At 44.8% G+C, this 26,688-nt stretch overlaps 3 protein-coding genes across 6 annotated transcripts in view; 1 reads left to right on the plus strand and 2 right to left on the minus strand.

Annotated features, from left to right (window-relative positions):
• ZBTB2 (zinc finger and BTB domain containing 2) lies at positions 1 to 9,405 on the minus strand. The gene is made up of 3 exons (XM_064447046.1): positions 9,286 to 9,405; positions 5,021 to 5,204; positions 1 to 3,040 (listed from the first exon to the last, which is right to left on the minus strand). Exons 2-3 carry the CDS (start codon positions 5,191 to 5,193, stop codon positions 1,678 to 1,680), a joined length of 1,536 nt encoding a protein of 511 aa, XP_064303116.1. The 5' UTR covers positions 5,194 to 5,204; positions 9,286 to 9,405; the 3' UTR covers positions 1 to 1,677.
• On the plus strand, positions 8,574 to 25,659 carry LOC135312573 (collagen alpha-1(I) chain). 2 transcript variants are annotated; one of them, XM_064447051.1, is made up of 2 exons: positions 8,574 to 13,558; positions 15,651 to 25,659. In XM_064447051.1, exon 1 carries the CDS (start codon positions 9,001 to 9,003, stop codon positions 9,910 to 9,912), a length of 912 nt encoding a protein of 303 aa, XP_064303121.1. In that variant the 5' UTR covers positions 8,574 to 9,000; the 3' UTR covers positions 9,913 to 13,558; positions 15,651 to 25,659. The 2 variants fall into 2 exon arrangements, with proteins under 2 accessions (XP_064303121.1, XP_064303120.1); XM_064447050.1 differs by having other exon boundaries at positions 8,574 to 12,670; positions 13,416 to 25,659.
• RMND1 (required for meiotic nuclear division 1 homolog) overlaps positions 18,551 to 26,688 on the minus strand; it is a 22,075-nt gene continuing 13,937 nt past the window's right edge. For all 3 annotated transcript variants that reach the window (XM_064447048.1, XM_064447047.1, XM_064447049.1), the window contains 7 exons: positions 25,574 to 25,674; positions 24,220 to 24,326; positions 22,113 to 22,177; positions 21,168 to 21,244; positions 19,886 to 20,006; positions 18,988 to 19,104; positions 18,551 to 18,743 (listed from right to left, as the gene is read on the minus strand). In XM_064447048.1, coding sequence (XP_064303118.1) covers positions 18,711 to 18,743; positions 18,988 to 19,104; positions 19,886 to 20,006; positions 21,168 to 21,244; positions 22,113 to 22,177; positions 24,220 to 24,326; positions 25,574 to 25,674 — 621 coding nt within the window. In that variant the 3' untranslated portion in view covers positions 18,551 to 18,710. The remainder of the gene's footprint in view (positions 18,744 to 18,987; positions 19,105 to 19,885; positions 20,007 to 21,167; positions 21,245 to 22,112; positions 22,178 to 24,219; positions 24,327 to 25,573; positions 25,675 to 26,688) is intronic.

Genomic DNA, 26,688 nt, shown 5'->3' on the forward strand with positions numbered 1-26,688 from the left:
TCCCATTTAATTCAGTTTTTATTCAATGAAATGATGTATAAAAACTTACAAATCTGAGAACTTAACTATACACAAAAAGATGATATTCAGTTTAAACGTATACACAGAGAAGAGCTGTGGTTTGTGACTTGCCCTCTCCCGCCCCTCCCCCCAAAACACACACTGTCTCCATTTACGATGGGGCACTTGTTCTGTCCGCTTACACATTCTGTTGGCCCAGTATTTGCTAGGTGGGCTTCATTGCTGCTGTCAGTTTAGGTTTTTAGGCTACCAGCAAAAAATCTGGGCATCTATATAAAATAATAAGAATCAGCAACTTGATTTTAAACACAAAGATGCAGTGCTACCATCGGCAGTAACTAAAACTACGGAATTCACCCTTTCAGTTTTTGCAGACTTTGTCTTGGCTTCGAAAATAATGGGACTCTCACAGAGCAGGAGTTGCCAGCCAGCACTACAGATTCATTTTAAAACAACCATGATCCCCTGCTGCTAGAACATCTCTGCACCACTTTTTCTTCCTCTTAACTTATGCCATTAGACCAAATGAAATCGTGGACATTCCTTGCCTGAGTAAGGCAATAAAGCTTTTCTCTCTCCTTTCATCCAGAATGACACAAACCTGTAGCTAACGACACATGTATGTGCTGTACTAATGACGATACAGTGCTCACCAGTACGTCACTTCTCTAGTTTCCTTTGTAGCTTGGGTGACAACACTTACCTATCAGCTTCTCTTCAACAGGCCAATAAAAATGCACACAGCTTGGGATGTTTTAAATTTGATTAAAAATAACCTGTGCAATGACTAGTTTTGTCAAACACCTGAAAGACCTTCCAGGCTGAATCTGAGAGTAGACGGCCAGTTACTGAAAAAGGATGTGTGCATTTATTTACCTGTACCAAATATACACACAAACACTTTCTATATATATATATATATAAATCTTTATACATATACAGTATTTTTTATATATATATATATATAAAGATTGCCATCACATTATTATTACAGCTACTTAAGTCAGAATTTGACTAAGTAACTACTTTGCTTGACTCTATGCTATCTGAAACAGATACCCAAAGGCATATTTGAAGGAAAACATAAGGCTGAAAGAAACCCAACACCCTCAGCACTTTTTAACTCAATGGACAGAGATTTTTGCATTCATCAAGAAAAGTTCTGAGGGTTTTAAGTTATAACCTTAACCAACTGGCAGGTGGACTTCTAAAAAGCATGCTGTTGAATTTGCCAGATCTTCTCGAAATGCCTTTTACCAGGGACATCTTTGCTTACCAAATGGATACTCTGTTTCTCATTACACTCATCATTGTATCTAAATACACTTTTAAGCGATCTAAATGTTGTTGAAAATCTATTAAATTTGGATAACTAATACTACCAACATAGTTAGCTGGATTATTTGTTCACACATTCCTTTGTATTAAAATCAATTATATTGTTGTTTGATGCAAGAGCTTTTTGTTTGTTTTGGTGGGAGAGGCAAAGTCCAATTTGCTAATGTGCCAGTACAGTTCTGGTTGCTGAAGACAAAGGGTGGGAAGGAGGCCGGTGGAAAAGATGGCAAGGGTGAGGCAAGAGGTGGGGGGAGGAAAAAATTGATTTCATAAAAAATGAGTAAAGAAACTTTAAAAAAATCGATATAGGTTTCACATTCAGTCTAACAACACTGCTTCCTGCTCCTTTTTGATGGAGGCTAACACTGCATTATCAGTCTCTGTGGCTTCTGTGTCCCCACCACCTAGCAGAATGGAGCGATCTTCTTCTAGTGTAAAGACAGAGTTTTGATTTTGGCACGAATGTTTGACTACTTCATTGGGAGTTGAAAAAGTTTTGTCACACAAGTTACATTTGTAGGGCTTGTTGGTCTGTACTAGCATGTTGTCCATTTGACTGCCTTCCTCAAAAGTACAGAGTTCCAGAGTCTGTTTGTCCACCATCGTGTATGTGTCCATGCTCTGGTTTAGGCACACATGTCTGGCAGCCTGGTTAGCCCTACAAAAGCTTTTGTCACAAGTGCTGCACTTGAAGGGCTTGCCAGTGTGTATGTACATGTGCTCCCTCCAGTGGCTTTTCTGAATAAATTTGCGACCACAGATGGAACATTCGTATTTCCGTCTTTTTACTTCCCTCTCTTGATCTGCCTGCTCCAAGTTGTCTATGTCTGCAATATCAGAGGGGGGCGGTGTCTCTGACTGCTGCTGCCCATCAATTATTGGGGAGTCTGAGATCTGCTGCAGCTCGCTGTCACTAATCATCCCTGCTTCAGGCACTTCCACGGCATCTTTATCAGCTGTGTTGTTACAAAGAGACAAAGAAATATTACTTTCTCCCTGCTGGCTAGATGTGAAGGGAACTCCCGTGTGGATCTGCAGGTGCTCACGCAAACTACTTCGCAAATTGAACCGGCGACCGCAGAGGTGGCAGGCATAGTATTTTGGGAAGCTGCCGTTCCTTTTCATAATGCTTGGCTTGACATGTGCTATCGTGAGCGAGGCAGGCTGTTCATCTGAAGATGATGCTTCCATGTTGGCCTCTTCTCCTGCAGGTGAATTATTACCAGCAGCAGATACCAATTCTGGAGATAAAGAAGATGGCAATGGGTCAGAAGTGGACATGTTTGTCCGGGTCACTTGTGGCAGAGTTGTAGCTAACTGTGAGAGCTGTGAACCTTCAGAAACCTGCTCTTGGGTCATCCGTGATGTCTGTGGCCTTGGTTCTCGCCCGAGTTTGTCAGTTGCTGATGTAACCTTAGTGGGATGTCTTATCTGGTGATCTGCAATCTGAATGCCATATAATGAAGATGCTAATGGAAAAACTTGATCCGGGTGAGAAAAAGTTCCCTGACTTGCAAGGCTGGCCTCTTGAATTAGTGGATATGCATGCAGAAACTTTATTCCCTGTTCTAGCCGAACTGGGTCAATGAGTTGCGGTGCCATCTTCCCAGTGTACATCAAATGCAAGAGATAACTGAAGATATCTGGCTGTATGTCAGTTGCTTTCAAACGGACACATTCACTGAAAGATGAAGCAAAATGATCAGTAATAGATAAGGCAAACATTTTTTACCAGATCTAAGTTATTCAAGCATTGATAAAAATCAGATGCATCTACTTAAATTCAAAAGACAGAATCTTCAAGAAATATAGAGAAATGCTTTAATGTAAAAGAGCTAATCTTATTGGCCACTTGAAAGGCGACTTTTTTTCCCTTGGGAAAGTAACTGGCTTGGAAGATAAAGCTGTCCCATTGCAATCTACACCTTTCTAAACTGCTGTTATGCTACAGATTTGTTGAGATATATTAATATATTTAGAAAGTTGCAAAGGTATTTTCCCCTTTTTTTGGTTGGATTCAAACATGTCTGTAGCTAAATTAAGACCTGCTAGCACTGGACTCTAAATTCACAATCCATTAAACTTTGCTTAGTACTTAGCCCAGGAAACACCTGGCACCTGCCTGTTTGGCTTCTGTCTCTTACTAGTGTTTACAGCTACAGTTCTGCAAATGTGTGGTATCACCTTATCTCCATTACGATCATTATGATCCAGAAACCATGCAGGACAGGGTGTGATCTGATGCAACATCTGTAGCCTGGGCACATCTAACCTGTGGTGGCCAGGCTCCTTACAAAGCAGAACAGCAGCTTCTTTCCTTGAATAGGGAGGAAGAAACAGAAGCAGCAGTGGCATGCCTGGTCAGCCTAACAGTCCCTTGGTTGGAGCAGTCAAAGAGAGTCGCTTCGGCTGTGATGCCCTCTTCAGTCTAACAGGACTGAAACCAACACCATCCTCCAGCTGAGAGCATGCCCTGTGCATCACCCTTTAAGATACTCTGACTGAAACACCCACCACTCCTCCTGCTGAAGCCGGACCTCTTTGCAGAGAGAGGGGCAAGGTTCACAGAAAAAGAAAGAAAATCAGGAACATCTGGGTTAGGCCAGTTAGCTAACAGGAGAGAATCAGGGATTCTAATAGTTTTTCAGAGTTATTTGTAGCTCTTTTATTAAACAAATATTAAATAGAAGAAACAGACATGACTGCATGCTGTGGTCTGAACGCTCTAACCACAGTAGGCTACCAAGCTGAGGAGGAAATTATAGCCAGTTCTCCCATTTCTTGAGGTTCATCCTTCTTGAGCTTTCTCCTCTGACTGCTTTTCAATTCTCATATATTACTCAAAAGTAAACTTTGCAATGCTGTCTTCCAGAGATGCCTGTGGATCTTGATGGAGCATCAAGACCGATACATCTGCCTACAGTCCTGTCTCAGAAGTGCAAATGCACTTACGTCATTGATGTTTATTTTCGGCTAAGAACTCTTAGCCAAAGAGTTAAGAGTTTCACTCACTTAACATAAACTTTTTGAGATAGTTCAAATAATTGGGAGAAAGGAAAGACCAAAAAATCTCTAAAACACTCTTACACTTTCAGTATCTTTTCAATGCCCTCCATGTAAGGCTGCTGTCAAAAAAACCCCAACAACCCAGGAAGAAACACAAACAACACAAGCTCCCTTATTTTCCACCACTACGTAGTATTTTATTATTTAACTGACTCTGGTAAATTGTTTAAAAAAAAAAAAAAAGAAACATATTAACCTCTTTTATAAGTCCACTTCTCAAAATCTCCTAGCAAATACTTATTGGGTTGTATATAATGTTATGGAAATGTCAAGAATAGCGCCAAGACAGAGTGGAGGATAGTGAAGGGACATGCAAGAGTGAAGACAGGATCCTTTAAATATTCAATTCTAGGAATTCTATTCCTTTTTTAAGGATAAAGAACTTGTGCTAAATTGTAACATCCATGTTAATGAATCACAGTTCAGCTTTAACACATTTTAAACTGAGATTCTAGTTTGCAGATAAGACTAGATTTTATATTCCTTATATTATAGCAAGAAGAAAAAAGAACATTTTCAGGTTTCAAGATGTTGCTAGACCTCCTTAGCTTAGCTAACTGAACAACATTTAAACAGTGAACCTTTTTATAATTACCTGGTTTGATGAACAAACAACATCTTGAAGTAGTTGGAGAAAGAAGCAAGGACTGATTTGTGTGCCTTGAAGTAGACATCACCAATGGCAACTGTGCAGTCACACAGGAAACCAAACTCTCTCTGAGCGTTTAGTTGCTGCAGCAGAATAAGTCCATGGTTGGCCAAATCCATTTTTTTACACTCTGAAAAGCAAATGACTTCCTTGTAAAACTTAACAGTAGATGCACAGATGCAACAGTAGATGTCTCTTAACAGATATTTTACCTCATACCCGTATATCGCGCTTTAGTAACACCCCTTAATCCCAACCTACTGTATAAATGATACCTTACATGTAGGCAAGGATTTCATGATGGGAAACGGCATTCACAAAGGTGCAAGTGGTTTGCTGAGGCTTGAAGGCAAAGCAGAGCCAAGACTAAAGAGTTCTGAAGAGGCATGGGGGAGGACTTGGATACAGAAATGTAAAGAGCTAAAGGAGAGGAAGAAATATTAATAAGTAGTAAAAGCATCTATCTGTAATGGGAAGAATGAAGTATTTTGGCTACCACTTGTCTGTTCAAACAGGAAAAATATATCTCCCTTCTGGTATCAGCCACCCTCACCTCACTGAGTGGGAGAAACAAGAGCAGAACCCAACAGAAGACAAATTAGATAACTTTTACAGAAAAGATATATAGAGATAGTGAAAATTCAGGTTAAAAGTATGTGTCCATCCAACTGAATCCAAACCCAACATTAAAATCAAGCATTTCTGATGGTTATGCCCTCTCCTGGGAAATACCAGATACATACTTGAGTCTTCCCAGGCTGAAACAATGAATTTGTTCCAGGTATTGGTAAGCCCTCTGGACTATCAGAACAGGAGGGGCTAATCTTTTCACTCAACAACTGTTGGGTTATTTATTGAGATCAGCTACAACAACATTTTGTGAGGAGCCTACGTGCCGGAGTGCCTTGTGCTTGCCTAGCAATCAAGAAACCCAAGGGGTGAGAGGTGTGGCTGCATCCATCCCCGGCTCCTGGTGCAAGGCAGGATAACTGACGGTGGAACACGGCACCAACCTGAGCCCCTCTAAACCAGGGCTTCCACAGCCCCCCACCCTCCCTGCGCTTCCTTGTACCAGCTACTGGAGGCCACCCTCAAAGAACAACCCAAGAGCTATAAACTTTTTCTCAAGGATTCGGGGGCAGCCTTGGAAGAAAGAATTGATTACTCTGGGGAAAAGTAGCCAGGGAAATGAATTAGGGCGGCTGCATACAGTTGGATGGATGGAATATATGGCTAGGAAGATCAACACATGGATATAAATGTAACCAAAACAAATAGAGCTTTGAAAGCATAAAGTAATGTAGGTTTGTACATAACCATGTAAAACAGCAAGAGACATCAACAAAATACCTGGGCACATTATGCCCAGAACAGTGCAGATGCTGTCTGAACAGAAGAGAGGGTGAAACCTGGAGAAGTGGATCGAAAGCAGCAGATTTATAAAAAGTCTTGGTTTTTTTCCCTCCAAATTTAACACTTATCAAAATCTCAGCTAAGGTACAAACAGCTTGTTTCTTCTACACAGTAGGAGTGTGGCTTTTGGGGAAGGAGAATAAAAGTGTATTCCTCATATGCCAATGCGTTTAGTCATTGGAGAAACAAGTATTTCTACTTGCCCTCATATTTAAAGCAATAACCAGGCTGACCAAATGCGTTCCTTTGCATTCACATACGACCAGAACTCATTTGAGTCAGGGGTGTAAGGGCAAAGAAAGAAATACAATTTAAGGTACAGTTGATTATTTTCTTACAGTTAACAAAAGAAAAAAAAAACAAACCCGGGTTCCAACTCTTTTCAGGTCCACCCTCCCCTCCCTAAATTACTGTTTGGATAATTATGTTTGTAGGCACAACATGCTAAAATCCTCCCCCTCTCTCCAAAAGAGGGAACACTTGCTGTCAGCAGTAGCAAAAATCATATTCATCATTATTTAATCCTGCAAGATGCTCCACGCAGGTAGACTTCGTGACCTTATGGAAAACATGCCACTTTTTTTTTTTATGGTAGCTTCAATTTAGACTATTCTGTGCACACCACATTTTTTTAAATCATCAGTGTTGAGTCTCGCTTGTACTTGGACAGCAGAGCGAACCACCGATGTGAGGGAACTCTAAGCCCGAAAGGCATTCCTTCTAGTTATTACCATCCTAAGTTTATTCAGCTTATCGTTTCACCCTTTTCCAACAGCAGTCACCGTGGCAGTTGAGGCTCTTGCCCTTCATCAGAGACCTGAATTAATCTTTTCACAAAATGACACGGTGTTCATACGCGTGCGCGATATTAAGTTTTGGTGTGTGTGTAAAAGATATTTAAATGCTTTGAACTGAAAGCACTAGAATAATTACACTCTAAGGAATTCATACGGCAGAGCCAAAGAGTATGGACAGCACTTTGTCTCCCTTTATATTTAAAGGGGTACGTTATAGGTGTGGGTACCTTCAGGAGTTTTACCCTTAGCTACATAAAATGATGATAAACACCGGCAAGGCCGTATGTTAGTGCTGGCCGATTCAACAGCCTCGCAAAATACCTCTCGTGCCCTGAAACCCTGTGGCCGACGGTCCCCCCCGTCATACGGGAGACAGGCCGGCCCGGCTCAGCTTTATCACAACGTCTGAAATCACCTAGTTTGCCCGACGGTGGGAGAAAAACCACGCGAGGCCGAGTCCTTTTGGAAAACGTACGTTTATTTCTGAGACCACGGAGGGAAAAGCGGCGGGCACAAGCCACGTGTGAGCCCGAAGAAGGGCCGGCACCGGGCGGGCGCACGAGAGGAGCGGGGGGCCGGGAGCGGAGGGAAGGAGGCGAGGGCCGCGCCGGCAGCTGCCCGGGCTGGGGAGGCCGGCCGTGTTGACGGGAAGCAGCTGTTGGCCCGGCTCCAGCACGGCCCGCCACTCCCGGGCCCGCCCCCACGCGCCCCCGCGGACACCAGACCCCCGGCCCACCACAGCGGCGGGGGGAGCCGGCCCGGCCCGGCCCGGCCCCACCCCGGCCCCTCACAGACACGCCCCAACGCCTGGCAGTCCCCGCTCCCGCGGAGCGACGGCAGCCGCTGGGGGCTGCGGGCTACCCGGCTGCCCCACCCCCCACCGCATCCCGATGGGCGCGCGGCAGCGGGAGACCGGCGCTGGGGCCCGGGACAGCCCCGCCCGGCGCGACGGGCCCGCCCGCGCGCGCGCGCCGGCAGCGGAGGCGGAGGGGGGGGAAAAGAGTGCGCGCCGCTGTGGCGCTCCCGCCGCCTGCCGGCGCCGTAGCGCGCTCAGCGGGGCGCCGCTCGCGGCGGCGGCGTGGGAGGCGTGGCCGAGGGCGTGGCCTGTCGCCCGTCCCCCTCCCCCCTGCAGTCACGCTCGGCCCCTGTGGCACAGGTGGCGGCGCCCTCCCATTGGCCGCCGGGACGGAAGGCCGGGTGGCCGCGCGCCGCTCTCACTGGCTGCGCCCCGCCCCTCCTCTCCTTTCTCCGCCCGCCTCTCCTCCCCCCTTCTCTCCCCCCTCCTCCTCCCTCCTCCCCCCCCCCTGTGCACGCCACGCGCGCACGGACGGACGGAGACGGCGCGAGACGCAGCGCGAGCGGAGCCGCCAGGGCGCGCGAGACGGGAACCGCCGCCGCCGCCGGGGCCGCCCAGCCCTGCCGAGGAGAGACAGGCGGGGCCGCCCCCTCCCGCTCCGCGCGGCGCCCTCCTCCCCCGCCCTTCCCTGCGCCGGATGCCGCCGGAGGGGGGGGGGCCGCCCCGCCGCGGGCGGTAGGGAGGGCGGGCGCGCGGGCCCCAACCGGTCAGGCCGAGCGACACCGGCCGCCCCCCCTCCTCCCACCCCCTCCCTCCCCCGCACTCCCGGTCCCCTCCCCCCCCCCGGCGCGGCCCACCCTCCCGGCCCTTCCCTCCCCTCCCCTCGGCGCGGGCCCATCCCCCCCCGGGCTGTGTCCCGGATGGAGCCGCCCGGCCCGGCCTGGCCCGGCGGGGGTTTGTCAGGAGGCCAGGCGGCCCCGGCGGCGCCAGGCGCGGCCCTCCTCCTCCTCCTCGCCCCCCTCGGCCCGCCGCGGCGCGGCCGGGCGCCCCTCGCACACAATGAGGAGGTAGGGCCGAGCAGGCCCCGCCGCGCCCGCTCGCCACCCCCTCAGCCCGGGCCGCGACCGGTGCGGCGGGGCCGGGCGCACGTGCGGGTGGCGGTGGGCTCTCCCCGCGGGGCGCGGCGCGGCGCGGCCGGTACTCACCTGGGGGGCGCGGGCCGCCGAGGCGCCTGGTGCCGCTCGGGCCGCCGCCGTCTCCGCGCCCAGCAGCAGCAGCAGCAACAACGGAGTCAGCGCGGCGGCGGCGGCGGCGGCGGCTTTTCCTGTCCGGTTACGTTAGGGTCACATGACCGAGAGCGGAGCACAGAGGCTGCAGCGAGGAGCCCCCGCCGGGGGGGAGGGGAGGCGGCGAGCGCTGTGGCGGCGGCAGCAGCAGCAGCAGGAGCCACCCAGCCCCCGCCCGCCCCTCCCTCCCCCGCCCGCTGCGCCCAGCGCGGGCCGCACCGGCGGGACCGGCCCCGCCGCCGCCGCCCTCCTCCTCCTCCTGGCCGGCTGAGCGGGGCGCGGGGCTCGCGGCGGGCGCGCTGCCCCTTTAAAACTCCCGGGGGTGGGGGCCGGTGCACCCCCACCTCTCCAGCCCAGCGCCGCTCTCGCCGGGGGCGGCCCCGCCGCTGCCAGCGCCCCCCGTCCCCCGGGCTGAGGAATAACGGGCTGGGCCGCTGCCGGCTCCTTGGCGGGCCCGGCGCGGGGCCGCGGCAGCTTGCGGGGACGGGACGGGGCGGCGCTGCGCTGCGCTCCCTCGCCGCTGCTGCCGCCTCCCCGGCGCCCTGACGGCTTCACCGCGGCGGCAGAGGCCGCGCGCCGCCGGGGGGCAGCCGGCGACTCCCGGCGGGCGGCGCTTGGCGGCTGGGGGAGACTCGGGGCGGCGGGCGGGGGGTTCCCTCGGGTGTCCCCCGGCCTCCCCCCGCCCAGGGAGAAGTGGCGGGCGCAGGTGCGTCCCCCCGCTCCCCGCCGAGCAACCGGGGACGGGCGAGACGGGCAGACCGGCGGCTGTGGGAGCGGAGCGCGGTGCCCCGCCGTGTTGCTGGCTCTCGGGCATGAACTTTGCCAGCCGGTGCCCTGCGCCGCGTCCCCTGGCTTCTCTCCAGGCGTCGTTTACGGGAAGGTCTCCGTTCGGCGCGCCGGGCAGGGGCGGCGGCCGGGCCCCGCCGCCGGGCGCGGGGGCTCGGAGGGACGGCCTCGGTGGAGACCTCCGGGGTGCGCTTCGGTTGAGCTGTCGGGAGGTCGCGAGGTCGCTTGACAAAAAGAGTGATTTAGGGAACAAACGTGGAAAGCTTAGGTTTGCTTTTCGTCTGTTCAGGTGGGCAAGCTATTTGAGCTGGATGTTTTTAACTCCAGAGGGGGACGACACACACAGCAGTCTTCCCTAAAAATCAAATCTGCAACTTTGTGCAAAGGCAGATTGGGTTGTGGTGGAGCGCGGGGTGAAGGCAGCTGTAGCCAGGCAGCCTTTCATCCAAATCTAAGGCATGCTATAGAATTTGTGGATGCTTATAAAACGGCACAAATAAATGCACCGATGGATGCTGCATTACATGGAAAAAAATTGTCAGTCTTGCAAAAGCAATTAACTCAGGGTTGTTAGCACGGGGCAGGGAGGCTGTTGTCGGTAAGAGGCCGGGAATCCCTGAAGTAATGGAAGGGTGAGCCCTGCATTAGGCTCGAGTGTGATTTCTCTGTCAGAGTATTGGTCCAGGCACAGTCTGGATCTGTACCTTGTTGTAAGGTGACATCTGCTAACCGGAGCCGTGGCACGGACAAAACCGTTTTTGGAGAGAAACTTTGTTGTTGAAAATCTTGTAGGAAGATATTTGACCAGCGATAGTTAAAGAGGGTTCCTTTGTACCCCCTGCCCCTGCGGCCTGCTCCTATCCTTAAGTGTGCTTTCTGTTGTTCCTTAGGAATGGCACGTACTACAGTGTCAATTATTTGAATTAGGTCCAGATGATTATTACCGTCTTAAGGTACTTACCTAAGCAGTCGTGTAGGGGGCTAGCTGTAGCTGGGGTTGATGTTTCCACAGCAATTAAATAAGATGTGCTGGGGGAAAAAGGCCCAAACCTTTTTAATGTAGAGTCTTGACAACAGCAAGCGTGCTGAGAGAGGGAGAAGTCATCTCATATCTTGTCTGGTTAATTCAACAGATGATTGTAGTCATCCCAGGCTGTTGTTATTTTTACAGGATCTAAACTGATCAAGACTTGGACCAGTTTTATGTGAGTCTAACTCTGCTGAAGTCAATGGAAGTCTTGATAGACACAGCTTGAGTCCATTTGCACTGTATAGCTCATGAATATTCATTTATTTATCCAAGTAAAGCTGCAGTAGAAAACTAACTAGTTAAGTCCTTAAAAAAAATAATCCAACCTCAAAACCCAACATCTTTGTAATGTTAGGGGAGCTGAAAGCTGATAGTCTATTTGCAGCAGTTGTGGTATGTTGAATAAAGCAGCTGAACAGAACTGCATCTTTGGGACCCACTTTGGGTACCCGTGATGTGCTGAAGTACAAGGGGTGCATTTTTAACAGCTCTCTGAGTTCTGCCATGTGAGCGCATGTTTATAGAGTGTATTTAACTGGTCTACTTGGCAAATTTTTTCCCTGTACATTTCACTGGCATTTCAGCTCTGCAAACTGAATACAAATTAAAGAGAGTAGATGGACGTTTGAACTTAAGTTGCTTAGTAGCGGATGATCTGTCTCATTCTTGTGGAAGATGGTGAAAGCGATATAATTTTTAATTAAATTGAGCAGGCTACTTAGGAAAACTGGTTTATTTCTGGCAGATATCTGGCAGGCTTTGTGGCCTGTTTTTTTCTCTTCGATGTTGCACTTGAGTACTTCTGCATCGGCATTGGTGTGGGATTCTCCTCCGTGCTATCTCTGAAACTGGACAAAAATTAATTTAGTTATGCTTTTTTATTAATAGTTCATAATTTAGCTTTAAAGCACCTTTGCTTGGACTGCAATACTTTAATCTAGAAATAATGCAATTCTTAATTTAAAAGTGTCCTGTCTGATACAAGGTCCATTGAAATCTGTAGAAAGATTTCTGTATTGAGTTTTATGCTGCTGAACTTCACACCTTCGATGCTTCCACCTGAGACATGTCTTCTGTGTTGCAGGGAGCGATAAGCAGTTCACCTGTTGCATTGTGGACACCTGACTTAAGATGTGAATCAAAAATTTTACTTCCATCTTGTCTTTTGAGGTATATTTTTTTTTAACATGGATTGTGACTATGAAGCTGAAATTGTAATTAAAATTTATCCTTGTCTCATTAAGTGGTATTATTGTGCTTTCAGTTTTCATATGCCGATTTTCTCCTGCACCAGTTTCTTGAGGTCCTTGTTTAGGACTCTCTTCCTAGTTTTACCACTTTTTGACAGGACTGTCCAGACTGATTCAGATATTGCTGCACACCTGAGAGCATTCTGAGTTGTGTTGCTGTTGGCAATAGGATCAGCCCCTAGGTTTTTGGTTTCACGTTGGTCTGCACGTACCCAGATTAAAGCCAGAATTTTGTCTGGTAAGATCATATTTTGCATTGTAAATAAGCATACTGCTGATGATTTAAGTGTTAATAGGATGACGAAGGTGTCTGCTAATCTGAGTAAAAATTCACTTGAGCAGTAGGAGGAGCTTGATCCAGACTCAAGTCCTGTAAGCATGTCTTTTTGGTAGAGTTCAGCTAGTATCTGGAATGGACAGATTCTGTCTATGGTTTTATCTAGATTTTATCATTTTAGTCAAAACCTTAACAGCTGTGGAGATGTTAATGAGGCTCAAACTGCTGGGATTTTCAGTGAGTTTTCAAACTTCTCAGCATTTTTGAAAAATGAGAGAGCAGAGTCCCTGCCCTGAAGAGCTTTCCGCTCACTACTGTCTGTGGCACTGCCAACCTGCTCCCGCAGGACCGTTGCTGGCTCTGCCGAAGCCGTGGGGAGCTGGGAGCATGTGTCCCAGGCAACGGGCGGGAACCCTTCCCTGAAGGTGTGGGGCACTGCTTCCACGCTGGTACTACTGTAGCAAAACATGAGTTTGTATCAATGCTGTAAATCCATTTTATTAGCACAGCTGCCATTTCTAACGCTTCCACTTCTGATTTATGTTGGTGAGAAGACTCGGTGGGAAGCATGACAGCTGCAGTAGCTTCTTGCTAGATGAGTAAATGTTGTACCTCGGATAGTCTCCAACCCTTTCATCCAGGGATATCCTCCCTCCCTGCTAGAGTTTTTCACGTACTTGGTCCAAATCTCACTCCTCTTTCACAGAGCATTGGAAGCATGAAGCACGTAAAAGTGATCCCCAAGAAAAACCCTGACGTACGGGTACAGCAGTGGTTGTGGAACGGCTCTGCTTTTTCTTGCCTTGGGTTCCTTGCCACAGGGAGGCTGTCGGGGTACATCCGTCAGGGGTGAGTGGTCAGCCCCCAAGCAGATCTGAGCTTTCACATTTTTGTTGTGAGGAGGTCTGGCTGTCCTAGAGGTGGAGTACTGTGGTGTGTAAACCACTTTTTGTGTACACTGTATAAGGTGAAAAAATGAAGAATTGTCATTCTGTAGGCTAAGCTGGTTTGCTGGTATCAGTATGTTAATGAGGAATTGTTTCTACACCTAGCGAACAAAGTTCTATCAACAGCTAGCGAGTAGCTGCAATTTAGACTAGGGGAAAAACGAATGATAAACCTTTTGCTAGTATAATGTATGTCATCTAAGGAAATGGTTTAACTGTATGTATAGACTTCTTCTTGTTTGAGTCTCATCTCCGTCAGGAGTTGTTGGTGTAACCGAACTGACACAGCTCCTGCAGTGCAGATTAGCCCTCTGCTTTCTGGCTTTGCCTTGGTCCCAGATTAGCCTGTTGCATGGGCCCTGCCCACTTTTAACTGGAAAAGTTCAAACATGACTATGCATTCTTGGCTGGAGTGATGTTTTTAACGGAGCATGACTATAAATTTAGTTACACTAATATATGTACCTGTGTGTTTTGTTTTCCTTAGAAAAAAGGATTCAGATGGCAAGTGTAGTTGAGTGCATTTTTAAAGCCCATGCAGCTGAGGTGTTCTGTAGAGAAAGATGCTCTCAGTGAAACAGCATTGATACCACGTTCACATTACTGTGTAACACCATCTAAATGGTGACTAAGCTCATGAGATGCTTAATAAACAGTTTTGAACAGTTCGAAGAGCATTTGTCAGCATTGACTCAAGCTTACGTAGGAAAGTGTTAAAAAGCATTTCAGGGGCAATAGTAATTGGTGGTTACCATCATTTAGTAGTCGTATTTCATTAGTTTGGAAAATGTATTTCTTGAATGGTTGGAGCTTGAAGACAGACAGAAATGGGCAAATGACTGAGCACTAACAGAGACAAACAGTGATATTAGCTGTAGCTGCAATGCCTTCAACGGCTCAAAACAGAGTCATGGAAAAAATTCTTGCCCTTGTTTTAGGTTTGCTTAATAAAGCTTGTTTAAAGACTCAGAAGTGGGGGTGGTTGTCATGCTGTGTGTGCGAGGAGAGGGATTTTTTGTTCTGTTTCCCCAGTGTGACTGGGTCTGTCCAACTCTTACTCTGTCAAAAACTTTGGAGGACCCCAAGCTGTTGGAATTGCTTCATTTTCTGAGATTCAGCCACCTGGGTTTCATGTGTAGTACAGAGTACACAGGTAATGTCAAGAAGTATGTCTCTGGCAGGCACTTGGGGTATCAGGAGGAAAAGGCTACCTCACAGCGTATAGCTATGGCAGAATGATTTTCTAAGGCTAACAAAGACTTTTGCTTTCCTGCTGATTGTAAAGAATTAGTCCTTTAAAAATCCCTTTTCTCAGCAGGGGCTATATACCTTTCAAGACACTTTTCCCCCCTCCAAGATAGTTAAGACGGATAGTTAAGCTTTCTTTTTTTTTTTCCCCAAGACAACAAGTGTGTTGGGCAGTAGTTTTGGTTTTTAAACCCTGTGCCTATCACTTACTGTACCCGAGTACCTCGGACTCTGCATTTCTTTTTGGTAGTTGTCACACTAGTATGATAAATCAGTCTGTAGGCAAGGATGAGTCTCTCGGCAGATGTTCAGTGCCATCTGTGGAAGGAAGGTAGTACTCAGAGATTGGTAGTTTCCAGCCCATAGACTTTCCTTGGACAATATCTTGATGGTCTAGGGAAAGTGAGAAAAGTAAACTGGCAAGCTCAGTTCACCAGTGCCTTTGGCAGTGTCTAAACTGGCCTATGCATGAAGGGTCCATAAAGGGAAGAGGTTCCCCATAACCATTATCACTACAAAGGACATCTGTCTGTGCTTTGTCTTAATGTCTGGTACATTCCTTTACAAGGCAACTTTGTTACTTAGCTATCAGTAAATAAACTCATTTGGGTGGGCACAAAGTATCTGGCTTTTTTTCCCCTTAAGGAACTTGGAGCTGAAGTTTGTTCAGTTCCTAGGACTAAGGTAGAATTGGGGAAGAGGGACTCTTTCTTACATGTCTTAGTGTTCTTGTATTTGTGTTTCAGGCAGGTGCTTTAAGTTGGCGAGAATGTCATCCTTCTCTTAGAAGCTGGTATGTGCTGGCTGGACTGAATATAGGTTATTTTTGCAGAAAGACAGATTTCTCCAGGAAGGTGGCATGTACCTGCACTTGCTCATCCAGCCAGCAGAGCTTGTACCTCACAAAACTGGGACTGGGAAGTGGGAGTCCCAACTCTCAGCATTCTTTGCTGTTTTACAAATAGCCCAGTCTTATGACAACTTTCTAGCAGACCTGCCAAAGAAAATCATCTCCAAGTTGTCCGTTACCTCATCTGATGGAAGAAAGCACAGACAGAAGCAGTCTGCACAGTTGGCATTCTTATAAACGGTGGCCTAACAAGGTTCCAGATAACAGAATTTTGCCATTCAGTCTTCATTTTGTTCAAAAGGTTAAAATTTGAGAGTTCTGGATATACCAGGATTCTGGTCTGGTTTTCCTTTTGTATTCTGTATTTCATGCTATTGCATCTTAATTTCCCCCTTGCCCCAGGCAACCCCTGCTGGTTAGAATAGACCCATTTTGGTGAAGACCTGAACTGCACAAACTGCGTAGGAAGATGGTTCTTTTCAGTTACACTATGAAGGCGTGTGGTGGATGGGGCAGACAGAAGGCAGCGTGCTCTCACAGCTAAGGCAGTTTTGTCTTAGTTCTGGATGGGATTCTCCTCTTGGCTCTGCCATAAAACTTCCTCCTGGTCAGGCCATGTGTGCACTTGCACGGGGTCCCCATGAGGTCTCCAGGTTCAAGCAGAAACGACAATTGCAGATGGGAAGTTTCCTGAGGGCTCGGCTCTCTGTGCATGCTGAGCTGTGAAAGCTCAGGTTACGTTCTTGACGCACTCAACTCCCCAGCTTGGTCTTGGTTCTTTGTGTAATGCAGTGACAGTACGCTGGCTTTGTAAGAGATTGTAGTTAGTTGTTAGAAAAAAAAACCCTCATACTTGGATGCAGCTGCCACTGGGTATTGTGGAAAAGATGGATACAAAGTTTTAATGGACAGTTAAAGCCTAACTGAAGCAGCAAAACTGTTGACAGCTGCTCAACACAGTAAATGGGGTTGGGAGCTTGGCGGGAAGAGGAGAGTTGGATTTTTTTTTTTAACTGGCTATTTTATGTGCTGATAGAAAGGTGCTTCTCTTGTTTTGACACGTTTGACTTGGTAACTCTTACAGTGCCAAGACAAAACACTTGAGATAATCAAGCCTAGACACTTTATGCTTTTACAGGGCATCTAGGAGTTCTCAGATGACTTTGTTAAAACCACTTTCCCTGATAGATGCAGTTGGCCTGCAAATTTGCATTTTAGCAATTTAATTGAAATACTGAAACATTAAATGTGAGATGAATGGGAACTTACATTCTTGAGCCTAAGTATTACACTCATATGGGGGAGGGGTGTGGGCAGGAAAAGCCTCTTTGTCTGAAGGTGTGAAAAATGTTAGCTAGAAAAAGTACAATTAAAATGTAACCTAATTCTGTTACTGGGATAAAGCAGTGCTTGGTAGGCTTTTCTATTGCACAAAGGATCTAATGTACTATTTCTGTAATAACCCCCTGTAAGTCAGGAGATTGGTGCCGAGGAGCCGTTCCACAGTGTACTGTAAGACTTTGTCACCAAGCCCTTGTGCTGACCGGCTCACTTCCCTGAGCAGGGCTGACAGTTCAGACCACCTCAGCAGTTCAGAGCAGCAGTAGCTAAGCTGTTCCAGGACCAGGACCTCCAGGTATGACCTGCTCTGAGGAGAAAGCCTACTCTTAACAGCTGCTGCATCTTCTCAAGAGGCTCCTGAGGCACTCGTAACACAACTTATGGCAGAAGGATGGGTTTGTAGTCAGATGTTTTTTCTTAGCTCTGCCTGACTCTATTCTCTTCCCCACGTATGTGTTGGATGTATTCATCAGGAGTCTAATATCACACTCAAATACTGTTTTCAGGTAAAGAGAGAACAGTAAGCTACTGCAAATGTAATCTCACTTCTAGCCTGAATTTAGTCATCGTGGCTTGTTAATGATCCTTCAGGAGCTTTTAACAAAATTCTTAGGTTAGGTTCCTGTGTTGTAGTTCCTGAAAACAGGTTTAGAAAGAGAGGTTGCTGGGGGAAAACCTTCTCATCCTCTCACAAGAGTAAGTGATAACATTCTGGAGATAGCAATCTACAGACCGGTGGACTATGAATAGATTTAAAAACAAAAGAAACTTTTGCCTTAGAGGATAGTTGAGACATCTTACCCTACGCTACTTCATTCCTTTCAACTTGTACTGGTAAGAATCAGGGAATAGGATAAGGTGGACAGTCTAGTAATAAAAGAAATTTGGGGAACTTTAGTTTCTCATTGTGCTACAGCTTCCTCTGACCTGAGATAAAGGTCAGCTAGTTCCTCTTTCACATAGATGCCTTCTAAATAAGTGTATTCCCATACAAGTATGTGAATACCTTTTTGTGATGAGGCAGAACATAACATTAGGTGTACCTGCCAGGTATATTAAAATCACGCCAGGTAACTCAAGAAGAAGAGAGAGTAGTGCTGTTTCCAAGCTTGGTACAGTGTCACAGCCATCCAAGGAGCTGGGGAAAATGAGGGAAGACTTCATCATCAGTCAGAAATGCACAAAGTAGCTAAGCCCCCAGCGCCTTTTTAACTGTCAAGGGGACACAGCAGTAGAATCCTCCATCAAATTAATACAGTCAGCGCAGAAGGCATCCATCCTTCTGTCCTTGCTTATTAAGGAAACAAAGCTAGATCTCTCCCTGCATCAGTCCTAAATGTCCAGGCCTCCTCACTAGAAAGTGTACCCTACAAATGCATCATTAGTATCTCAGCTTTAAACTAGCACATCCACAGATTAAGACTTCTCTAACATTCCCAACTGCTGTACTAGCAATAACATTCACAGACTGATTTTTTTTTTTATTTGAGTAGATGATGTACATATTTATAAATAGACAGATCCACTGTTTTCCAGAAACGTATGATAGACCTGAAGTTTCTGGGCCATACAGTCTTCATGGTTTTGTCAGTTTTCTTCAGAGTTTATTCTGTCGTCAGAAAACTACCCTTGCAAGTTCAAACAGAACCTGTGGAATAGCAAACACATTGATATGTTTTTTAAATTCGATTTAATAATCCTTAAAACAGCTTACATTGTAAAGGACATAATCTGAAAAATAACTATAGCTGCAATTCAAACATTATTTGCAAAGAACTGAAGACCAATTGCCTTTAGAGTACATTAATAAAATAATCTTGATTCTCAAGTTATGAAGTATATAAATTGCACTGATTACACTTTCAGTATGATAGTGGAAAAACCCCACCAACCTCTATGGTGATGAGTATGACTATCATCCACTCGAGGCGTAGAGCGTGCTTTTCATTCAGGTGATTTCTCATGAGGTCTGTCAGCTCCATGCAGTGCTGAAGCTTTTCATTCATTACCTGCAAGAGATCCCAAATATATGGCAAATGTGGATTCCGTAAGTGGAATGAGATCACTAAAGGAACACAATCCACAGAAGGGCTCACTGAAGACAACTAGAAAGGTGTTAACACTCTTCTGTGGAAGAGTGGAACAGAAGGTTCTGTGAGGCACATTCACAAGCAACAGAAGTTTCAATAAAAATGAGTGTTATTTTGGTAGGTTCACAAAAATAATAGAAATTTAGATATCCGTCTGCAGGTATTAAACTGCTTCTGGGTGACACCTACTCATGAAAACAGGCACAAGCAAAAGAAGATGCAGCTTACAGGAAATGCCTCGAAAGTAACTAAGTAAAATTTAAGGTTGCTGTACCACCGGAAGAGGTGGTTTTTGTGCTTCTTATTCTGGTTTCAGCAGTGAGCATTATGTTGCCCTTCAATGAACTGACCTGATGATCATGTCAGTAAGAGGACTGCGTCACATCTCAGTTTTTTAACTTGTTTTCTTGCACACATTTCGGAACAAGAATTAAATCTCCTCTTCTTATTACTATTTAAAGCCTAATTTAGTGGCTCAGGAAATACACAATCCATTCATGTGAAGCAGGGTTGTTAACCTAAACTGGGTAAAAGATGTGAGTGGGTTACGAACATATGGAAAAGGCGATGGCGTTTAGGATCCTGTTCTTTATTCAGTTTCTACAATTAAAATAGACATTCATGGAACAGTCTGTAACCCTGCTGAGCCAAAGACAGCTGATCTGAGTGTGGAAAATTCTTGTAACAGTAAGACACCTACCTTAACTCTGCGATTAATGTTGAGAAACTGGCAAGTCTTGTCATAAAGCTCTTCCAGTTTTTCTCTATCCCAGTAGAAGTCAGGTGTTATTAGCAGGTCTGAACTCAGATTTATACGGTGTCTAAAAAGAATGGGTACTACAGTAGTTCAAACTTCCTTTTGATGAACGTGGGAGCCAATATTTACATAGCAGTTAGAAGAAACAGGAAAGTTTTTCTCTGATTTTAACTAAAATATGAAAAGAATCTCATAATGAAAACACAGTTGTAGTGATTGTCTCAAATTGATCACATGCCCTGAAACTTTGCTGAGAATACTGTACCATTAAGCAGTTTTGAACATAAATTACTTGCCTGCTGTCAACATTGCTCCCTCAACCTGTCACCTTCCTTAACTTTTGATATCTGCAGAGAAGTCCTTACTCTGCTAGTAGCTTGCTGAAGCTGAAGTAGTACATGAATTGAAGTTACTCCGGAGCTCCTTAACAGCTTGTTTATATCTTGGAACTCTTTAAGTGTGACTGGTACTGCATGCTGGCTCTGTGAGCACAGCACACCTTTCAGAACCAGGCTATTGTCTCAACATTATAAAGGCTAAGAGCTAAAAATCTCTCACCTTCAACCTGCTGCTCACATAAATCTTTGGACACTTAGAACATCATTGTTCGTTACTGAACAGTCCTTCAAGTAGGGATATAAAATCCAATGTTTAAAATAGGAATTGGTTTTTTAATTTATCTTTCTTCACTGATTGAGGTTTTTTTTTTTGTAAAAGAATGTGTGATGCTCTGTATTCCCAATGGCCGAATCTCACTTGAGAGGGAAAAAACCCCACTAAAGTCTTACAGTGTAGCAGTCGTTTCCGAGTAAGTCAAGGGAAGAACAGAGCTTGCAGAGAAGTTTTATTAACTCCAGGCTGTAGTTAACAGTTCTACCTACGCCTGTGCTTCCTCCTGGTATCCTTTGTGTACTCTAGTATCTATTATATTGGTTATAAGACATGTATTGCTGGACCTAGGAAGGGAAACGGGTGTGGAATTTGGCCATTTACAGTATGCTGCTTAATGCCTGTCTATAGCAGAGATGCCAGTGGTGAGATGGTGAGCCAGTGGGTCCTCTGACTAACATAACTGCACACACAGTCTCCAGCCAAAAGAAGGTTGAAGGAATTCCCCCCTGCCCCACCCCGGTGCCTTTACTGTGTATTTTGGTCTTTTTATCACATATAACTTAAAAATTAAGTTCTGTGTAATACAATGTCTTGGGTATAACCAAGAAGTTACCTTAATGCAAAGAGTTCTCCGATTTTCTGCATTACATCTGCATGAGACAGTTTCACCTTCCTTCGTGACTTCAGTATCTGCAAAGTAACAAGTTTTTTTGTCACTTGATCAAGTAGCATGTAGTTAAGAAGTCTGGAGTTTTACAGGCTGAAGTACGTATATCAGTTAAAATCTGAATGCATATCATACTTACTAACATTTGAGTTTTGTTTGCTTAGTGCCTTGCTTATCTAGCTTTCTAAGAGCATCGCCATGCAACTGTTCATCCAGGTTTTTAAATCGCTGAGTATGCCATCAGTATCAATACAAAATCCTGAAGTGTTTTCTATGAATGATTTCCTGAACAAGAGATCAATTGGTTTTTCTTCCTACTATTGTTATTTCTAAGTCATGACAGTGTTATTTTACCTTGCCACTACTTAGCCTTTTTATAGACTTTTTCCTGACATCTATGTATTACCATTTATTTCCTTCATTAAAAGAAAAAAGATTTCTCTTTTGAACCCCATAAATCTCATTTTTATGTGACATCATATGGACTTTGTACTTAATTAAGTCTCATGAAAAACTGTGGTTTAAGTAATTCACTCAAACTCTTCATTACAGTCAAGTTAAAGCACACTGCTCTCAGCCCAAGGTGCCACACGCTGTGTTTGGCCAGGTTTTTAAATGCTGCTTGTCCAGTTACATGCACACATTCGACGGCGGCAGGTGACAGCAGCACAACATGGGAAACATGGAAACGTTCCAGTGCAGAACCCCACCCTCAGCCCTTTAGAGACTGATGATTTCTTGTCCCACCACTCTGCACGAGGTCTGAGCTTCTCTGTGTCGATGGCTTTACCATCATGTGTGTTAAGCATTCAATTGCTTTTTCCATATCCTCGGCCGTATCTGGATTGACCACAGGAGAATAGGAGGGGAGAGGTACAAACAAGACCTCACCTCAGGAATTGACTGGATAGATTCCACAAAGTTATCCAATAATGACTCCCAAATAGCCAGCTTTACTGCAACACAGAGGTGACAAAGCAGAACAGTGAGAGAGATACATATGCTTTCCAATGATCTTAACTTTAAACCTGCCAACATGCTGCCTCAAGGCACGTTGATACATACATTATTTGTAGCAAGTTGCTGTTAGTATAATGAAATCAACATTCATACATCTATGGACAATCTGGGCTGTGTGCTGACACAGCTCTGCATGCAGAACCACCCTGAGCACAGCTCTCTTCTCTAAGTGATCAGATCCTGGAGAGTTTTTGCTTCAGCTCAAGAGTTGTGTCTTTTAAGCGCTCTACTGTATGTATGAAGCCTTTGCAGACTACATTCCAAGACGGCTGGAGATAATGAGCTGTGCTGGAGTCAGGCTGAGTTCATGTGGTGCCACTCAACAGCCTCCACTGCATTTCCAGTGTCCTGCAGAACTCTCATTCTCCATCTGCCCGGTATTTGATGCAGCATGCTCAAACCATGGAGGGGTAGCTTGTACAGACACACCACCTTGCTGAAGCTAAATTCAAACTTCAGCAATCTCCCATTTTGTTTTTAGGTGAATATACCATTCACTGAAGATACAACTTCTCTTCTATGGAAGCCATTCAGCGCAGGCAATGACAACACAACTTCTACCATGCCTCAGCTTGAGCCTAGAAAGATGTTTCTACAGGAAGACGATACAACTCAGGCCTTTGTTCCTTAGTCTGCAGATTCCCAGACAAGAATGAAGTAGTAACAGATCAAAATTTAACCCTATTCACTCAGAAAAATTAATCTGGGAAGATGTAATTATCAATATTAACTCTTTATTAGTTAGTATCATCTAGTCAGGACACTGGTAGCAAGTCCAAGGCCGAGCATTTTTCACACTCATCTTTTGAATAGAGAGGCCTAATCCAAGTCAGTGACTTAAATGACATTTAATTTAGCCGCTGGGGGAAAAAAAAGCCAATAGGCATTTCAGCTATCACCGATTATTTGGTTTCTGCTGGGTCATAAATCTGACTTGGACTGGACTTGCATCCTTTATTTTTATTGAACATTATTGAATGGTTTTCCGTTATGATGTGCATGTCTCACACTAACATAAATTGGTACCAATTATCTCCTGGGAATGAATCCCTTCCTCCATCACATGCGGCACCACTCTTCCATGCGGTGACTTTATGAATAGGAAAACTATATAGAGAACTAAAGGCTTTTTTTTTCCAATAGCTCTTCCTTCAGCAGTCAAGAACCATTTAGCTATGCTGTACTCCTTGATCAAATGGTGTATCACTTCAAAAACACATGTTCTGCTTGTTGATGTCCCTTCTGTTTGAAGGCATGCTTCCCCAAATACTACAGGCATCCTGTAATTTACCCTAAAAGCAGTAGGGGTAGACAGACCAAATTTCCTTTAAAGGTCTTTTCGAGGACAGCCTTACTGCTGCTCGCTTCTACTCCCACTTCCTACCCCATCTGAGGTCTGACGCAGCAGAGGTGTGTGTTTCCTCAAGCAGCAGCACCACTGCTGAGCCTGACTTCTTGCTGGTGCCTCCTGACAGAAGTACCACACAGTACTAGCACACAGCCGTGGCTAGTAAGCCAGCAAAGCATCACCTGTGACTCTGGTCTATGCCTTTGATACTGGGACTCCTCCCCAGCTGGGAATCACTTCTTTAGCAGGAAACGGCATCCGGATGAATTATTTAAGATTACTGACAGGTTTCTAATCCTGGACACTGCACTCGTTGCTATCCTAGAACAGCGCTCAAGGGTGGGGAACAGGATGCTCACAGTAGAATGCATATCTTTTGCAAAGTATGTTTCTTAATGGGTTTTGTTCATTTTTAAGACAATTTACATTGAATGAAGTAATTCCAATTTACAGAAAACAAGGTAAAAGCTTTGAAAATGAATCCTCCCACTGAAGCACAATGAATCTTTACACAGTTTGCCTCAACCAAACACCGAGTCTTCTCCAGCCTGTCACTCTACAAGTTGTACTTACAATGACATTTCACAAAATCTGTAGCATAGGCCGATACTACAAGCAATATTAACTCACCGGAAAGACAAAGGGCATTTGAAAAGGCAAATTTCTGCAGAACAACTTCATCACTATCCAGCTCAGAATTTAACAAGATTTCTCCTTTATGAAGCTTTGACTGACCTCTGTTAAAACAGGATTGAAGCATCTTCACTGATTAAGCCACTAGCAAAGGCACATTTAAAGAACAGTCAACAATGCAAGAAAGGTTGGTTATTTGTTAATATAAAGCATGCCATGTCTATATGGATATCGTCCCCATCCTCGCATGTTACTCATGTTTAACCTGACAATAACCAAAACAAATAACTGAAAAATAGTTCCTCAGTCTAAGCCTAAGATTATCACCAAATTTTCTAGATTTAAATGAAACTGCAGCAAGCTATGATGGCAACTACAGCATTGCTATATACACACAGATAATGCAGAGTAAGCAGGATGCTGGCCTCTCTCCTGCTATCTCCTGTATCATCTTTCTGTTTGTTTTCCTTTTCTTCTACCACTTTTATCAGCGTCTCTCCCTGCCTGCTATGATGTTACTTTCCCTGAAACCTCTGTTGCATAGGGGGCCAGCAGCAACGAAAAGGGGGCATGAGAGTCCTTCAATTTATCATGTCAATCTCTATGAAACTTGCATAAACACAACAGAATATGTCAGGAATCAGAAATTACACAACTGGATAGTACATGCCGTTTTCAAATGGCCAGGAAAAAACAAAACCAAAAAGCTGTCCTCTTATTAGGTTACCTTAAACAAGCTCAACCTCATTAGCTCAGCTCCTAGGGTTATAATGTCCTGTCTAGAAGTTGATTTTTGGTGCTGTTGGAAAATTACAGATAATTTTTATCATAATTTACACTGAGAAATACTTCTGTAGCGATTATTTGCTCCTCATGAAGAAAAGCATTATTTAACAAGGCAAGACAACTTACCAAGTTTAGCATTCCAGTTTTCAAGTTATAACTTTCCTAGGAAGTGAAGTATGTGCAGAATTACATCTTTATATATGAACCTAGAGGGCACTAAGGAAAGCTTATGCAGAAAATCCTCTTTAAAACTCAATAATGCCCATTAATTTTTTTCTAAGAGGTACGTAGTTTCTGTTTGGGATTGTTGGAGAACATGGTCAGTTGTATGGGCATGGAGCTTCGTAATTTACAAAATCTAGTGCATAGCCAAGTCACAAAGGCCATTATTTGCAAGTTTAGCAGTTCACCAAAATTTGTCAATTTAGATTTACTGTTTTTCAAATGACTAAAATAAGGAAAGGAGAAAAGAGTAAGGAAAAGTATATTTCTACTAGCTGCTTTTGCTTGAATTTGTTTTAGATGTCTGTTAGCTTTTCTATCAAGAGTGCCTGAAGATACTTACTCTCCTATTCTATAGTTCATCTCTTCATTCTCCCAGTGGACTAGTGCAACTTCATATGGCTGAATTTCATGCTGTTCGAGCACTCGCATGATATTCTTCATCTAAGAAAAAGACAATTGCACACACAGGAAGGGTTATCATGCAGCACACTGTCACTCTGCAAAAACCTAGTGTATAACTGGTTGATGAAAACAACTTCCATGCTGAAGTTATTTAAATAACAATGAACAGGTGTGCTAAGTAATGAAGTCATCATTAACACAGTTTACTTCTGAAGCTGTCTGTAGCTGTGTGGAAGAATCTGTGGCTACAAACGACTGCAAGGAATCTGTGAAAACTAAAATGTCATTTAATGCCTGCATATATAAAACAGGGTAAGGATTCACCACAGCAGCAGTAAAGACAATGTGGACGTATTCAGTATTACAAAAATGAGCTGTACAAGACTTTGGCAGATGTCTTGAGTGTGGGAATGAACCTTTAGGATAAGTACATCAGGTGGCTGTTTTTGCCAAAATTACTAGTCTGCTGCTAAAATCAATAGTTTTGTTTCAGCTACCAGAGGTTGGGTTATATTACAGAAATCCATTACCACTACAGAAATCTAAAAATGGATTCAGCTGCCCACTTTCAACCCTGTAAACAGTTAAATGTGCAGTTTTACTTGCAGAAATAATCTCATTGTCATTTTATTCTCATGCACACTAAAATCTGATGCAAGAAGAAAGAGCCCTTTTCTCTCAAACAACTTTCTCCTGATGTCTGACTTAGGATCCCTCATCCTTGTTCCCTTCTATATGCTACAAGGCTCCCCTCATAAAAATCATTCTACAATTAGAAGACAACATGAACAAAAAAAAAGGCACTCACCTACAGATTTTTAAAAGGCATTTAGCTACAGAAGAGCCAATAAAGATACCCCAAAAGACAATACATATTTGTTGCCTAAATTCTTTAAAGAGGTGAAACTTCTCCTAAGTCATACTTAAAACACTCTCTTCAAACAATAGATAATAGTTAACCTTTTAGTGCAAAACTGTATGCTAGTAAATTGTTAATGAAGCATATTCTCCAGGTTAAGTACTCTAGAAAAATCTGTTGGATCACCTGCAAGA

This window comes from Phalacrocorax carbo, chromosome 3 (genome assembly GCF_963921805.1).
Source record: "Phalacrocorax carbo chromosome 3, bPhaCar2.1, whole genome shotgun sequence".
In the NCBI taxonomy this organism is placed as follows: domain Eukaryota; kingdom Metazoa; phylum Chordata; class Aves; order Suliformes; family Phalacrocoracidae; genus Phalacrocorax; species Phalacrocorax carbo.

Bases quoted from the DNA above. Each gene is read 5' to 3' on its own strand.
- ZBTB2 (XM_064447046.1), bottom strand. From the start codon at position 5,193: ATGGATTTGGCCAACCATGGACTTATTCTGCTGCAGCAACTAAACGCT. The intron at 3,041-5,020 runs GTAATTATAAAA...TTCATCTTTCAG, and splicing joins TTGTTTGTTCATCAAACCAG to TGAATGTGTCCGTTTGAAAG.
- LOC135312573 (XM_064447051.1), top strand. From the start codon at position 9,001: ATGGAGCCGCCCGGCCCGGCCTGGCCCGGCGGGGGTTTGTCAGGAGGC.